The 15,633-nt window shown below is 41.3% G+C and overlaps 1 protein-coding gene, 1 long non-coding RNA gene and 1 pseudogene across 6 annotated transcripts in view; 2 read left to right on the top strand and 1 right to left on the bottom strand.

Moving 5' to 3' along the window:
- The window catches only part of MALT1 (MALT1 paracaspase), a 59,191-nt gene that overhangs the window by 39,146 nt on the left and 4,412 nt on the right, over nucleotides 1–15,633 (bottom strand). For 4 of the 5 annotated variants that reach the window (XM_027118624.1, XM_027118626.1, XM_027118628.1 and 1 more), the window contains exons 2-3: nucleotides 9,926–10,092; nucleotides 1,252–1,373 (exon numbers count right to left, since the gene is read on the bottom strand). In XM_027118624.1, the coding sequence (XP_026974425.1) occupies nucleotides 1,252–1,373; nucleotides 9,926–10,092 (289 nt within the window). Of the gene's footprint in view, nucleotides 1–1,251; nucleotides 1,374–9,925; nucleotides 10,093–11,410; nucleotides 11,703–15,633 lie in introns of those variants that run through there. The other variant, XM_027118629.1, reaches the window with a different exon arrangement.
- LOC113626791 (uncharacterized) overlaps nucleotides 1–15,633 on the top strand; it is a 29,083-nt gene that overhangs the window by 10,401 nt on the left and 3,049 nt on the right. Inside the window, exon 2 of the long non-coding RNA XR_003435273.1 lies at nucleotides 13,417–13,486. This is a non-coding gene — a long non-coding RNA (uncharacterized LOC113626791). The remainder of the gene's footprint in view (nucleotides 1–13,416; nucleotides 13,487–15,633) is intronic.
- Nucleotides 11,224–11,893, top strand: LOC113626789 (histone H3-like centromeric protein A pseudogene; annotated as a pseudogene).

Below are 15,633 nucleotides of genomic sequence, written 5' to 3'. Positions count from 1 at the left end.
AAACTCGACTGGTAAGGGCTTTAAAATCCATTGCAACTCTTCAAATCCACGACGCACTGCTCACCCTCTACATTCCTCCCCTTCTCAAGTCAGGACATAGTTCACAAATGATATACTTAATAGAGTAAGTTTTGTCCATGATTTCTTCCTCAAAAGGTGTTTATTAAAATGAAAGCCACTTTGCAATTGAGAAAATATGGTAAAATAACTTTAGTTACCATCTCTCGAGAGCCTTGGTACATAAACTATCTCATCAATTAAGTTCTCTCAACCCCTGACGATAGGAATTCGAGTCGCTACTAACAGTCAAGGATCCAACACAGGCCTGTCTGGTGCCAGTGCAGTCCTGTTACTGCAGTTCACATCTGCCTTACCTCACCTGTGTGTGAGGGACGGAAATTAAAAATTGTACAAATCCACACGTTTCCTTTGATGGGATCCTTTGATCCCATCAAAGGAAAGATTGTCATCTTGGAACAGCTCTTGAACTTAGTTTCAGATTTGCAAATGGAGTCTTAATGTTGAGTTGGAAAGAAAGTTTAGTTATGTGACTAACAGGCTGAAAAGAATAATGGAGTTTCAAGGTACCATCTAGAAGGGAAGGGAGCAAGGGGAGATGAATGAGGGAGAAGAGAGAAGCCCACCACAGTGGGACACAACGTGGCCAGACCACTGAGAAATTCCCAGCAGCAGAGTGCTCAAAGAATGTTTAAGACAAGAGGATTCCAATATGCAATTTTAAATTATTGGTTGGGTGGCACGGGGATACAATCCTTCCACAAAAGGAATAAATGCCCCTTTCTACCGACCTGAGTTTTACTTCAGAATCTACCATAAAAGCCTAAATCTTCTGATATAATACAGTTACGGGGAATGCTTAAAATAATATTGCCTTCCATGTTGCTTTGAAAATCTTTTAAAGATTCAGACTGGAACATAATCTGTTGTAAAGGATTTTGTGTAGATATTTTAGAATGTACTGGTGATGTTTCATGTTTGTTAACATTGTTGCCCCAAGTACTCCTGATTTTCCACAATTTTCAGAATAGAGAACTGATTTTATTACTGCTTACCAAAGTAATGATTACTGAATAAACACTCCGGTAATAACACAGATCCTTTAACAAGGACCTATCATATCCTCAAACAAAACTCCTAAAAACACACTGAAGACAACAGGCTAATTAATTTTCTTTCTCTCTTCTCATGACAGAGGAATTAAAAGGCATTTAAAAGACATTAAAAAATTACCTCTTTATTCATTTTGAACCACTGATATTGTACAAAAGGATGCCCAGTTGCCCGGCAACACAGCTTCACAAACTGTCCAGCCAAGACTGCCTTGGATTCTGGGTTTACAGTGATCTTTATTCCTTAAAAAAAAAAAAGTTATATAAAGTCAGAGAAGAGGGGTTTTCCTTGTTTATGTTTCTGAAACCAAAAGAAGAAATATTTTGGAAATAACCTGCATATTCATCCTGGTTATAAATCACCCATTCACATCTCCTTCTCCATCAGATGATGAGTTTGTGAGTTCCAGGCTCTATAAAACCTGGAGGAAAGGAACTCACCTGCAGAAGACTTTGATCTACTGTACTTCCCCACGATTGGGGGAAAAAATTGTTTGCCATATTTCTTCAATTCTGAGAAACATTTTTTCCACATTCTAACGCCTCTGAAACCAGGATGAGCCTTATCATAGCTGTCTGCATACAGCAGTCACGATGCTTTCTCTGTGCCAGCTCTAGAAATACTTAGTCATAAAGGCTTATCCGGCCAGCCCTTCAACTGAGTTAGGTGCGCTGTTAGTAAGACAACTGTGAGTTTAAATACCACTTAAATGTCTTCAAAAGACATATGAGGGACTTCCCTGGTGGCCCAGTGGGTGAGACTCTGTGCTCTCAATGAGGGGGCCCGGGTTCGATCCCTGGTCAGGGAACTAGATCCTGCCTGCCACAACTAAGAGCCTGCGTGTGGTAATTAAGACCTGGTGCATGGGGCTTCCCTGGTGGTGCAGTGGTTAAGAATCCACCTGCCAATGCAGGGGACATGGGTTCGAGCCCTGGTCGGGGAAGATCCCACATGCCGCAGAGCAACTAAGCGTGTGCGCCACAACTACTGAGCCTGTGCTCTAGAGCCCACGAGCCACAACTACTGAGCCCACGTGCCACAACTACTGAAGCCTGTGCGCCTAGAGCCCACGCTCCACAACAAGAAAAGCCACGACAATGAGAAGCCTGCGCACCGCAACGAAGAGTAGCCCCCGCTCACCGCAACTAGAGAAAGCCCGTGCACAGCAGTGAAGACCCAACACAGCCAAAAATAAAAACAAAACAAATAAACAAATTAAAAAAAAAAAAGACCTGGCACAGCCTAAATAAAAAAATAAATATTAAAAAAGAAAGGGCATATGAATGTCAATGCTGTGATTTAGCATTAAAACTATTCTGTAATCAGAAAGGTACAGAAACAGAACAGCAGGATATAAATTTGATACATGTGATGCAAACAGTTCTCATCTGAGAAATGACTACCAGCATCAGAACTTGGAAAACTTTTGACAGGAGCTTCCTGTCAAAGATCCTGGAGTTGGGCTTCCCTGGTGGCGCAGTGGTTGAGAGTCCACCTGCCGATGCAGGGGACACGGGTTCGTGCCCTGGTCCGGGAAGATCCCACACAAGATCTCCTCCTCCGCGAGAGCCCCCAGTCTTGTCCATCTCAGGGAAGATAAACCAGGCCCCGGCCTCACCCCAAGCATCCAGTTACTCAGGACGGAAACTTAGCAGCCCCCCCAAACCCCTCCTGCCCATGTCCTCCTTCCCCACGTGTAATTTAGCTGCGAGGCCTGTCGCTTACGCATTTCCACATCTCACCATCTTCAACGCCATGAGCTTAATCCAAGCCGCCATCCCCTCCCGAACTGAACTATTCTCACAGCCGGCGAACTTTCTTTCCTTACTTCCAACCAGCAGCCCAATGTCTTTTTAAAACAAATTAATCCATGTCACTCCTCTGATAAAACCCTTTACTGACCTCCCATTGGATTTAGAATGAAACCCAAGCTCCTTACATGGCCAACGAGGCCCTCGTGCCCACCAGGCTCCAGCCGCGAGGGCCTCTTTCCTTCGGAAGACAAGCTCTTTCCTGCCTTTCCACCTCCTGGTTCTCTGCTGGATTCCCCCCTAACCCCCACTGTTTCCTGACAGACTCTCTCATCATCCAGGTCTCCAGCTGGTCCAGGAAACATGAGCTACCTCCCCCCTCCCACCCAGCATTACACTCATCCCACTTTGTGGGCTTCACTGCACTAATCACCCCAAGTCCCGTTTCTTATTATCTGTGTCACCTGCTAAAACAGAAGCTCTTGTCTCAGCCACCAGTTTACCAGACGCCTAGAACAGTGCCTGGTATATGTGAAACGGTGGGTGTTCAACACATATCTGTTGAACGAATGTGTATAATAATAACAAAAATTACTATAACGGCAATTTACTGGCTGCTTTCCATATGCCCAGCACTTTGATCTCTAACTTTCAAAATAATCACGTGAGTTAGATATTAACTAGATCTATGTTACAATGAGGAAAATGAACTTACGTCATTTGCAGAAAGTCATCCAAATTACCCTGTGTAAATTATTAACTTCTCTGAGATTCCTTTTCTTCTCATTGTAAAACAGCAGAACCAGGATGCAAAGCTAAGGTTTCTTGGGCTTTAAAACCCTTTTAAGCCTTGGGTTATCCCAGTGATTGTTCTTTTTTCCTTCCACCTTCATTGAGGTATAAGTGACAAATAAAAACTGCATATATATAAGGGTGCACAACACGATGATTCAGTATAGGTATGTTTGTGAAATGGTTGTCACAATCAAGTTAATTAACACATCCATCACCTCACATAGTTATCATTTTCTGATGGTTCTTAATGCATCTCCCATGCTAATCCCATCTTCTGCCACAGTGAGCCTCTCTTACTGGAAGGAGGCTATCAGGCACGGTGCAGTGTCTTGTGCCGTGGCAGTGCTTCCAAATGTACTGTGGCCAAGAGCCTCTGCTATTACACAAAGAGACAAGAGATGAGAATGAAGGAAACCGAAAGGCTTTCTCTCTAGAGGGTCTTACGAAGAAATGAATGACTTCAGAGGAAGGCGCCCATGTGACCAGGATGTTCTAAAAGCTTCCTTTGTGGGAGACAAGACTGAATGATTTTTAACAGACATTCAAACTCACAGTTGATACATCTGTCCTGTACCAACAATTTTAGTAGTCTAAGTCTTCGAGAAGCAATCAAAGACATGTCTTTATTATCTACTGCTTCAAAGACTGAGAATTGAAAGGCACAGTGTGATTTGGAACCCGCCCTGGTGAGTAGCACAGAGAGAAGTCACAACACCTCCCGTGTCTTAACCACACATATTTCTTTCCACCCTGTCTCGTGTGCGACAGGGAACCACGGTCACCTCTAACCACCCTCGCGCAGCGCCCACTAGGCAGAATGTGGTGAACAAAGTAAAGAGGGAAGATGACACAGAGCTCCGGACGGTGGACCAAGGCAGACGGAAGTTCTGTTTTAAAGGTTGAATGCACAGCTTCCTGGCAAACGAGCCTATTTTTCAGATAACGTCTGCAAAGAAGTCAGAGAGGTTACTTCATTTCCTGTAAGCCGGAGAGAATCTGACTGGGTCTGATGGAACATGGGGATTGTGCTTTCAACACGTGTACACCTGTGTAGAGCAACCGGCTCAAGACATTACACAATAAAACTACAACCCCTGCAGGAATCACTAAACAGATAAATTAGGGTGATTCTTGACCTGACAAAAGGATTCATCATAGATTCCCTTTGAGTTGTTCTCTCTTACAATGCAGTTACTATCGAAGTAATTCACAGCTTTTCCAGGAACAGATCTATTGGGTATGTCACAGCGCATCCATTTTCAGAGGCCATGAACCAAAAAACATTTTCTATCATCTTCCATCTAAAACTCTCCCTCAACGTTATTTTGAACATTTCAAAACTATTACTGAAAAGCACCCCAGAGAGTCCCAGAATAAATACCATTCCTCTTCCTCTAACAACTTCCCCTCATTACACAACCAGTGTACTGGCTGTGTACTTTCCTCTTACAGGTCAATTTACATTTGCATCTACTATGGCTAAACCTGGTCTCCTACATCACACCCCTCATCCTTCTACATCATCGACAATTCCCTTTAACACCTTGGCGTGGAAACCCATCCTTCCAGCCCTCACCACCACTCTCTTTCTAGCTCTCTTCTTCTTTAATTTTATTCCCATTTATATGATCTTTGCCTCTTTTCACTTCTTAATATCTTGCTTTCAGGAATTTCTGTTGTTCACGGAACAAGATGAGTCCCTTATAAGCAAGATCTAGTAGTTGAGTACTTTTTAATTTGGCAAGAAGAAAAAAATGGAAGTCTGTGGGTCAAAGAGAGAATTGAGGTAATAATCCATAACTAAGCCTCCCAAACAATCCAGAAACTTCCTAGCATTATTGAAATGACATTGAGTTCAGGTCAGGGTCAGGAGACCCGGATTCTGATACTACTTTTGTCAATAACCAACTGTGATTTTGGCCAAATGATAACTTCTGGTCATCTCTTTTTCCACATAAATGTGTGCTCGCATTTAAAATTTAAATGTACAGGACATGGAAGCAACCTAAGTGTCCATCGACAGATGAATGGATAAAGAAGATGTGGCACATATACACAATGGAATATTACTCAGCCATAAAAAGAAACGAAATTGAGTTATTTGTAGTGAGATGGATGGACCTAGAGTCTGTCATACAGAGTGCAGTAAGTCAGAAAGAGAAAAACAAACACCGTATGTTAACACATATATATGGAAGCTAAATAAAAAAAAAAAAATCCAAAAACCTAGGGGCAGGACAGGAATAAAGACTCAGACGTAGAGAATGGACTTGAGGACACAGGGAGGGGGAAGGGTAAGTGGTGACAAAGTGAGAGAGTGGCATGGACATATATACACTACCAAACGTAAAATAGATAGCTAGAGGGAAGCAGCCGCATAGCACAGGGAGATCAGCTCAGTGCTTTGTGACCACCTAGAGGGGTGGGATAGAGAGAGTGGGAGGGAGGTGCAAGAGGGAGGAGATATGGGGATATATGTATATATATAACTGATTCACTTTGTTATACAGCAGAAACTAACATACCATTGTAAAGCAATTATACTCCAATAAAGATGTTAAAAAAATAAAAGTAAAATAAAAAATAAAATAAAATTTAAATGTTCATAATAGTACTGTTCTGGGCTTTCACAGAATTGCGAAGATAAAATGTGAAGTAAAGCTATCCTGGAAACGAAAGAATAATATTCAACTATCTTTGCTCTTGTCTTAGAGACAATAAAAGTAATAAACAATTGGTACCAGAAACATGAGTATAGTACAAGGAATTAAAGAAGAAAAATGAATTGATATGAAAAAGGGGTGGGGAAAAATGGAAAAGATGTCAGTGAAATCACATGACTCTGCCAGCACTTCTGAAATGTATGCGCAGCCAAGCTCCTTTCATACAAGAATGAAATAAAATGGCAGCATCACAGAACTGGAGCAGAAAGAACCTTGGGAATCCATCTAATGAAAGCCACGTGTAACGTGTTAATTCTCTCTAAACATCCCCCACTGTCTAGCCTCTGCTTAGCCGATTCCAGGTCAGAGCACGGCTTCCTTGGCAACCAATCTCGTAATGTGCAGGACTCTAGTTGATAGAGGCTACTAGTCAGCACTCAAATGGTTTCACTCAAAACAAAAACATCTCAAATGGCACATCTAAGTTTATCTGTATTTGCCAAGGTTACAGATGCCAATTTTGGTTGCTTTGAGATCAGAGTCTTTGACCCTTAAATAAAAAAATAAATAAAGGTCTAAAAAAATCATTACAGACCTCTGGTTCAAAACAATTTCAGCAACTTCATTTAACACCCCGCCCCTCTTCAATTCCCACTGAAATGACCAAAGGAATAAAAGTAGGGAAACAAGGAGTCAGAGCTGGAAAATGCAGATGGACACCATCCATCCATAAAAATTATAAGCCATTTCTCTAACAAAGGGCATGCAAGACCAGTCTGAGAGGCAAGCTGGCCAACCCATGTGCTATGGAAAAGCCCAATCGGAGGGAAAGCAGAAGACAGTAAACCACAACCTTTTGAAAAATATATTACGTGTCAGAGCCCATGGAGCACAAGAATTTGGGGGTGAGTTACCCTTGGCTTAGACCTCATGCTAAATGAGGGACCACTGAAGTTGGCTCCTGATCAAGGCAGGTGTTCCAGTTAGAGATGGGGGAACCCTCCCCAGCTACCTCTGAGCCACCAAAGCAAAGACATCCAAGAAACTTGGTACCACAGCCATCTTCTATGGCCATCTCTGGCTGTCATCCCACAAACAACTGGGATGGAATATGACAAAATCAGACTAAAATAAATCTGAAGTTTCCCCTTCTCCTTGTATTTAGGCCTGAAAGACCTGTTCAGAGGTTCACAGCATCTTAGTCACCCAAAACCAGAGCTCTCTATAACGACAATCAGATAAAAGTCATCAGGCTCTTTGTGGAATAAGAACTAATGTCTTCTTATGAAACTGTGCTACCAAAAAAAAAAAGAGAGAAAATGTTAGATTATTCCTCCTTTTATTTTCACCAAGATTCAGGAATACACTGAAAAGGAAAAACGAGATTTAATATATACTTGTTTTTAGGATTGTACTGGACGTGATGAGTTACATGTTTGTCTCCCCTACTAGATGATGAATTTTGGACATGCAGGAAGTATTGTTTTAATTCATAGTACCAAGCACAATGCCTGGAATAGCAGAAGTATTAGAATACAGTAATGTTGATCGAATGAGCAAAATCCCAGATCTAGCTGATTCTATCAGAGCTTGCATTCTTAATATAATTACAGTAGTTTTTATTCTCAATGTCTTTATTGAAATATAAAAATTATTCTCAAATTCTTATATTTCTATATTCTAATGTATGTAAATACAGTAAGTTTTAGATTATCCAAGTAAGATTCAGGTAGAAAGCTAATTGTAAATTACTGAGTTTTATTAGACCCCCAAATATTTCCTCTTAAATCAATAATTAACATTCAAGTAACAACTGCTTTCTAATGAATACTATATAGCTAATGAATACGATATGCCTAATATGACATAAAACTTCACAGAAATAGTGCATAAGTGGTCATGTAGAAACTGCTGTCTTTTTCCTGTTCTCCCCTCAAATACGAAAGAGTCCCAGGGGATAACTGAAAAAGCCCGTTGGCCCAACATCGGAACGATCTGCGCAGGGGACACTGACGGTGAAGCGCTGATCCTACTATTTGGAGAGAAACACAAAGAGCAGAAACAGATTTTTCCCAAGAAGATGACTGATGTTTATCAGGATGGCACTGTATTCGCTGCTGGCCTATCACGTCAAAACAGAGAATACTGCTAAAAATTCCAGGCGCATCATTACACACAAATAAACATGTGACTCAATTTCAGTTAAGCTCAGTTTCATACATGGGAAACTGTGAAAACTTGGAAACCTTTGATCTCAGGCCAGTGATCACACCACAGATCATGAGATGTGTGTGCAGCCTCCGTGGTCTTCCTCATCTACACTAGGCCTGGTAGAGCCAGGGATAACCTGAGAGTCCAGATTTCCTGGCTCACAATCCAGGGTCCCTTCCATTTGTAGTAGACTTTTCAGGTGCTCCCCCTCACACGCCCAGCATCCAATTTTGTTTGGCGATCCATGAGGTTTCTGGAAAGCTAACTGAACCCACTCCACTCCTGGCTCTAAGCCAGGGGAACTGGCACATTCCAACTCCCTGGCTGGTGACAGGTACAGGGACAGGCACGGGGCCAAAATTAGTTAGCTTATTAGGGAATCCTACGCTTTTTGCTGAGACGAAGATTAATGCAAGGAACAGCTAGTAGACATCCCATGACTAGGCAGAAAGTCAGCCTTGGGAGGAAGCCAATGACAAGAAAGGAAGAGCAAAGACAAAATCCAACTCCTTGGAAACAGGGCTGCCCCCTGCCTTTCTCGAAGCCCAACCTGCTTCAAGACTTTTCTGTTGGAACCAGCATGCTCCCTTTATTACACCAACTTGAGTTGGGGTTTCTGCTACGTGTACTTGTCAGTACATCACTACAAGACGTGTCTCTAATTCCCCAAGCCCCCAAGAAAGAAGGTCTGCAGCGCCGCTGCCATCACGTGACTTGGATGACATGGTCCCTCCTGCTGACGTCATGGTAACTGACCAACTCCATCCACAGTTGTGGAAAGGTGGGACTGTTTCCTGTTCCTCAAATCTGACCTTGGAAGTGAGCAACCTCACAATATTGGTATATTCAGGAAAAAAAAAATCATGTGGTTGAGTTACTCAACATTTCAAAAGCACCATGTTGGCAAAAAACTTCAACAATAAACATTTGTTACACTTTCTCTCATTCATATACATAAATAAATGTGTGTATTTACTTTCTTGGCTGCACTATTTTAACATAAGTTATAGAAACCTTTCCCCTCAACACTTTCACATGCACTTCCTTGGAATAAAGACATTCTTCTATAGAAGTACAGCACCATCATCACACGGTGATTCCCTAATGTCTAATATGCAGGTTACACTCAAGTTATTCCAATTGTCCCCAAAATGTCTTCTATAGCTGTTTTTTTTGAAAAACAATCCAACAAATGTTTATACACTGTATTTGCTTTTTATGTGTTCTTTAGTCTCAACCTGGGGGGGAAAACGAGGCTCCATATGTTCACATGTTTCAAAAATACTTAACACAATTCATTTGGTCAAATGAGATATTTTCCTCTGAGTCTGTCTCCATGAACTCCTGGAGAACGTGCCCCCGGGAAGCACGTACCTGGGGGGTTGAGGAGCTGAAGGACCTCAGTGTGCTCCATTGTCTGCAGGAAGTCGCTCAGCTCCACCACCGTACAGCCTTTCTCACCCAGCAGCTTCAGTAAACACAGGCTCGGGCTGCCTTCAGGCTCCAGGACCTTAAGACAACACTGCTCCAAGTCTAGACAACTGCAAACAACAAATTTAATTCAAGTCAACAGATTTTCTTCACTCTGACCTGCCTGCTATGTGTTTGGCCCCGTCATGGGTGTTGTAGAGAATACACAGCAAGTTGTTGCGTGGTGGGGAAAACGGTTTACATTACGAATGCTGCTGTCCCTTTAGACACGGTCTCCTAATGATGCTCATCTTGGATAGTAGAAGTTGGCAAACTTTTCCTGTAAAGTGCCAGAGAGTAAATGTTTTAGGCTTCATACGGGCCACAGAGTCTCTGCTGCATATTCTTTTCTTGATTTTTGTTTTGTTTTATAATTTTTAAAATATAAAAAACATTCTTAGCTATACAAAAACAGGCAGTGGCCTCAACATGGCCCACAGGCTGTTGTTTGCAGACTCCTGTTCTATATGTTTCGACACAATTTTGTCTTAAAATCATGAGCTTTTCTTTCACAAGCATGTCTTCTTTACCCAACTAGATAACAGTACTCCTTGCAAGCAGACACCCTATCATATATATATATATATATGTGTGTGTATATATATATATATATATATATATATATATCTTTTAAAAATCCCTCAATACCTAAAATTTCTTGCCCATATGAATTATTTATAACTGAAATGCCTGGAAGCCTGGATGGAAGGGGTCAAACATAATGGTACCACAGCTGCGGCAGAGCCAAGATTAGTTAGCAAGATTTCATACGACTTAAAATATTGTTAGTCCACATTCATTTTGATCAGTTTTAGTAAAAGGCTGCCACAGCATTTATATAATGGTCACCCAAGATTTATAATTCTGTGATAAAGTAGGTTATTTCATGAAGAAAATGGATCCAACCAAAATAACTTCAATACTAATATTCTATCTCACGGTATTGTTAGAATTAAATTAGACAATCCATGTAAAAAGTACTTAGCACAGTGTGCGGCAAATAATAAGCACTCAATAAAAGCTAGCTCTTATTATGCAATAAAAATATGGGAATATTAAAAGGAGACTAAGGCTAATTTCGCTTATTTCTAAAACTGTTTTAGCTTTTCCTTAAAAACTGTTTTTGACCCTGGACGCCAGCCTCTGCCGCTGGACCCGGAAGGCCGAGAAGGAGCCGCGGTCCGCAACCCCGAGCTCCAACCATGGGCCCGCGCCGCCGGATCCGCAAGCCTGAAGCCCCAAGGAGGCGCGCCGCGAGCCCGGCTCCCGCCGCCCGCCCCCGCCACCCCACTCCGGCCGGGCCCATCCTTAGGCACTTCCTCCCGTCAACTTGCTCGCCGGAGACATCGGGTTCTGAAGGAGATCCGAACTCTTCAGAAGAGCACACACCTGTTGTTAAAGGAAGAACCCCTTCTGCCGCCTGGCAAGAGAAATACGTGTTAAATTCACTCGTGGTGTGGACTTCAATTGGGAAACCCAGGCCCTGCTGGCCCTACAAGAGGCAGCAGAAGCGTTTCTATTTCGTCTCTTTGAGGATGCCTATCTCCTCTCCTTACATGCCGGCCGTGTCACTCTGTTCCCGAAGGATGTGCCGCTGGCCAGGAGGATCCGAGGCATCAGGAAGGGCTTGGCTGAGCTCCTGCCGCCCATGACTCTGGATGATACCAGGGACTCTGCCCGTAACTAGGGCCAGATCCACGGAGTACAAGGTGCTGCCTGGACTTGCTGTCTCTGAGCAGAGCGTGTGTGTTGCTTTTGTAATTAGGTTTTTTTAAAGAAGAATAAGACTGCATGGCTTTCCTCTGTAACAGAGGTAATACATGACAGAATCAACACATTCCAAAAGTCCTGAGAATAATTTTCAGATGAAGAGACTCCAAGTTTGACTTCGCTTTGCAAATTATTCATACGCCTGATGATTTGGAAGACACCAGATTTTCTAGGTTATGAGAGAAAAGGATATTTACTGATTATTTTAGATCTTTCTGTACCATTTAAATTTTTTACCATATGTATATTTACTTTTATTTAAAACATAAGGGAAAAAAATAAGAGAAGACCACTTCAACCAGTTGCATGGAAGAGCCTGGCGCGTCCAGCATACAAATCTCTGTCCTTCAGATTGATTTCATCATCAGTGGCAGCAGCAAGTTCCTGTGTGGATTGTGCCTGTCAACAGATTATACAGCTTTTGAAAAACTCAATTGGGATGAAAACAGGAAATCGTTAAGGTTTGATGTTCTGGCTCCTTCTGGTAAATTCCTATCAAAATCATTCAGAAATTCTAGCTTGTAGAATTTATTCTTATTTGCAAGTCATAGACGATGTATCGTAATTTATACTGCAGAATTTTTCATTCCAGGACTTTTAAGAGCCTTTTCAATGTTCTTACAGGTATTTTTTATAACTCCCTTGTGGAGAGATAATAAAAATAATTCTTTAATGAGAAAAGGTTGAAGCGAAGTCACTATTATACAGAGATTATACTGTGTCCTTTGTGCGTTAGCATTAAGTTCTTCATTTGAATGCTTTGCCAACAGCCACAATTTGAACAAGAGAATTCAGGGATGTGTTTTTGGCTCCGGTGGAGTAGAGTGAGAACAGATAAAAACCTTGCCCATCTCTTGTAACTGAAAACAGCTTAAGAGATCTCCAGAGAAATGGGAAGTACCACCCGAAGACTTTTAGATATTGTGTGTGGTGAAAATGATTAGTGAGGGCAGACACGAATAATGATGCATCAGCCAACTGAACTGAGAGACAAACTAAAGGGAAAAGGACCAAGTTCTGTTGTGTGATAGACTTTAACCCTTTGGAAAAACCGTTTCCTGTTTGACATCAACTCATTTTTATGTAGACGTTGGAATAAAGCTTACCTATCTATGACTAAAACAAACAAACAAACAAACAAAAACTGTTTTTGAGAGACTTCCCTGGTGGCGCAGTGGTTGAGGATCCGCCTGCCAGGGCAGGGGACATGTGTTCGAGCCCTGGTCCAGGAAGATCCCATGTGCTGCGAAGCAACTAAGCCTGTGCGCCACAACTACTGAGCCTGTGCTCTAAAGCCTGCGAGCCACAACTACTGAGCCCATGTGCCACAACTACTGAAGCCCACACGCCTAGAGCCCATGCTCCGCAACGAGAAGCCACCACAATGAGAAGCCCGCGCACCGCAAAGAAGAGTAGCCCCTGCGTACCGCAACAAAGACCCAATGCAGCCAAAAATAAATAAATAAAATAATTTTTTTAAAAATTGTTTTTGAGTTATTACTGTTTTGGAAACCAGATAGTGTCCTCCAAAGCCTCCAGTCACTAGGTATTCTTTTCTAGGTATTCTAGCTAAATTTGTATATTCAATAGTCTATCCTTGTTAAATGTCAATAATCATATTACAGATCAACCGTTCCCAATTCTGGGCTGTACACTCTGGCAGCACAAACTGAAGTCCACGGCAAATTGATAAAGGTAAGGACAATAAGACTGTCTTTTACCCTAAGATTATCTTTCCTATTTTTAAAAGTGTCAAAGTGTCCTTTCTTTTATGAAATAATGGTGATTGCGATGGTAGCAAAAACAAAAGCAGAAGGTGCTGCTACAATATTTTGTAAAATTTTCTTTTACTAGTCTCTGGAATACCCAAGGAACCGGTATTAGACACAATATAAGGATTACCCATTTTTCAAATAATTATAATATGAAATTTATAAAAACAAGGATGCTGTATGCTATTTTTTTTATGATTCAGAAAGGTTATCAAGATCTGATACATGAAATTAAGATGCCGTCTTGTCAGATGCAACCAAACGGTGCTTTAATCTTTATATTAATATGGAGAAAACTAAAAACAATTTTACTTTCCCCCCACCAAATGAAGAAAGATCAAATTGAAATAGACAACGACTTCTCTTCCAATACAAGAGGCACTGGAGAAAAACAAGGTGCCCTCTCTTCTTTCCTTTTACTGATTTTCCACATGGGCACCGACTTTCAGCTAAGATGATGTTTATACATACTCAACTTTTCTTTCTTTCCTTTTTTAGTTACATTCCTGTCAGGCTGTGCTTTGAAGTGGTTTCTACCAGCTCTAATTTGAAATTTCTGATTTAATTAAAAAGACTGCTTTCTTACTGAAACAAATAGACTTTGCTTTAAAAAAACCCCTATATTTATCTTTTTAAAATGTATAATCAAATAGAACATATTGATATTATACACCTTTTAGGGTACAAACCATGGCACTGCTTTTAGATTCTTTTGTTTCTCTTGGTACATTTACACTTCAGAATCCTTATTCATTAATTCAACAACTACTTATTAATCACCTAAAATAGGACAACCATTTTTTCTAGGTATTTTTCTAGCTGCAAACAAAATCGCCCATCCTCCTAGATTCTTCTACAGGAGAGGGACAGATATGTATACACACACAGAGACCTGTGCATCCATCCATCCAACTGTCCTAAGTGCTTTGGAGAAAAACAAAGCAAAGCAGGGGGATAGGTAAGGCTGGAGCAGACGTAGAGGGTGATTTTAAGTAGTGTGATCAGAGAAGACCTCACTGAGAAGGTGACCTTTTTAAAAAAAATGTAATCAATGTTGTTTATTTTTAAAATTTTTATTGAAATATAGTTGATTTACAATGCTGTGCTAGTTTCAAATGTATAGCAAAGTGATTCAATTATACATAAATATACAAATATATTCCTTTTTTACATTCTCCTCCATTATAGGTTATTACAAGATATTGAGTATAGTTCCCTCTGCTATATAGTAGGCCCTTGTTGGTTACCTATTTTATATACAGTAGTGTGTATATTTTAGTCCCAAATTCCTAATTTATCGCTCCCTCCTTTCCCCTTTGGTAACCATAAGTCTGTTTTCTACATCTGTGAGTCTATTTCTGTTTTGTAAATAACTTCATTTGTATCATTCTTTTAGATTCTACATATAAGCAATATCATATGATATTTGTCATTCTCTTGTGAGAAGGTGACTTTTAAGCAAACACCTGAAGAGGTAAAGGAGCCTGTCTTGTGGTTCATCCGTGGAAAACATCTCAGGTTGAGCAAACAGCAAGTCCAAAGGCCCTACTGTCTTCAAGGAAGGGCAAGAAAGCATGTGTGACTAGAGCTGAGAGAGGGAGGGAGACACTAACAGGATATCAGTTCCAAGAGCTCACTGGTAGCTAATTGGTGTTTTTACTCTGAGATGGAGAAACAATAGGAGGGTTTTGAACACAGGGAGGATAAGACCTGATTTAATGTTTTAAAAGATTCTTACTGCTGTATTGAGAATAGACTGGGATGGGAGCAAAGCAGGAGGCGGAGAAGTTAGGCGGCCATTGGAACAATGCAGGTGAGAGATAATGGTGGCCTGGACCAGGGTGGTCGCAGTGGACGTAGGATTCTAGACACATACTGGAGGTATGGCAGAAGGGATTTGCTGATGCAGTGGATGTGGTATATAAAAGCGGAGTCAGGAATGACTCTGAAGTTTCTGGCCTCAGCACCTGGACAGATGTAGTTGCCCTTCACTGAAATGCAGAAGACTGCAAGAGAAAGAGGTTATGGTGGAAGACGTGTTAAGTTTTGGACGTGTTGCATTTATTTTTT

The sequence above is a fragment of the Aethalodelphis obliquidens genome, unplaced genomic scaffold (assembly GCF_003676395.1).
Source record: "Aethalodelphis obliquidens isolate GAN/ISIS:26980383/991018 unplaced genomic scaffold, ASM367639v1 scaffold19, whole genome shotgun sequence".
NCBI lineage: Eukaryota > Metazoa > Chordata > Mammalia > Artiodactyla > Delphinidae > Aethalodelphis > Aethalodelphis obliquidens.
Note: the sequence above shows the minus strand (reverse complement) of the source record. Positions and strands in the feature narration are given on the sequence as shown.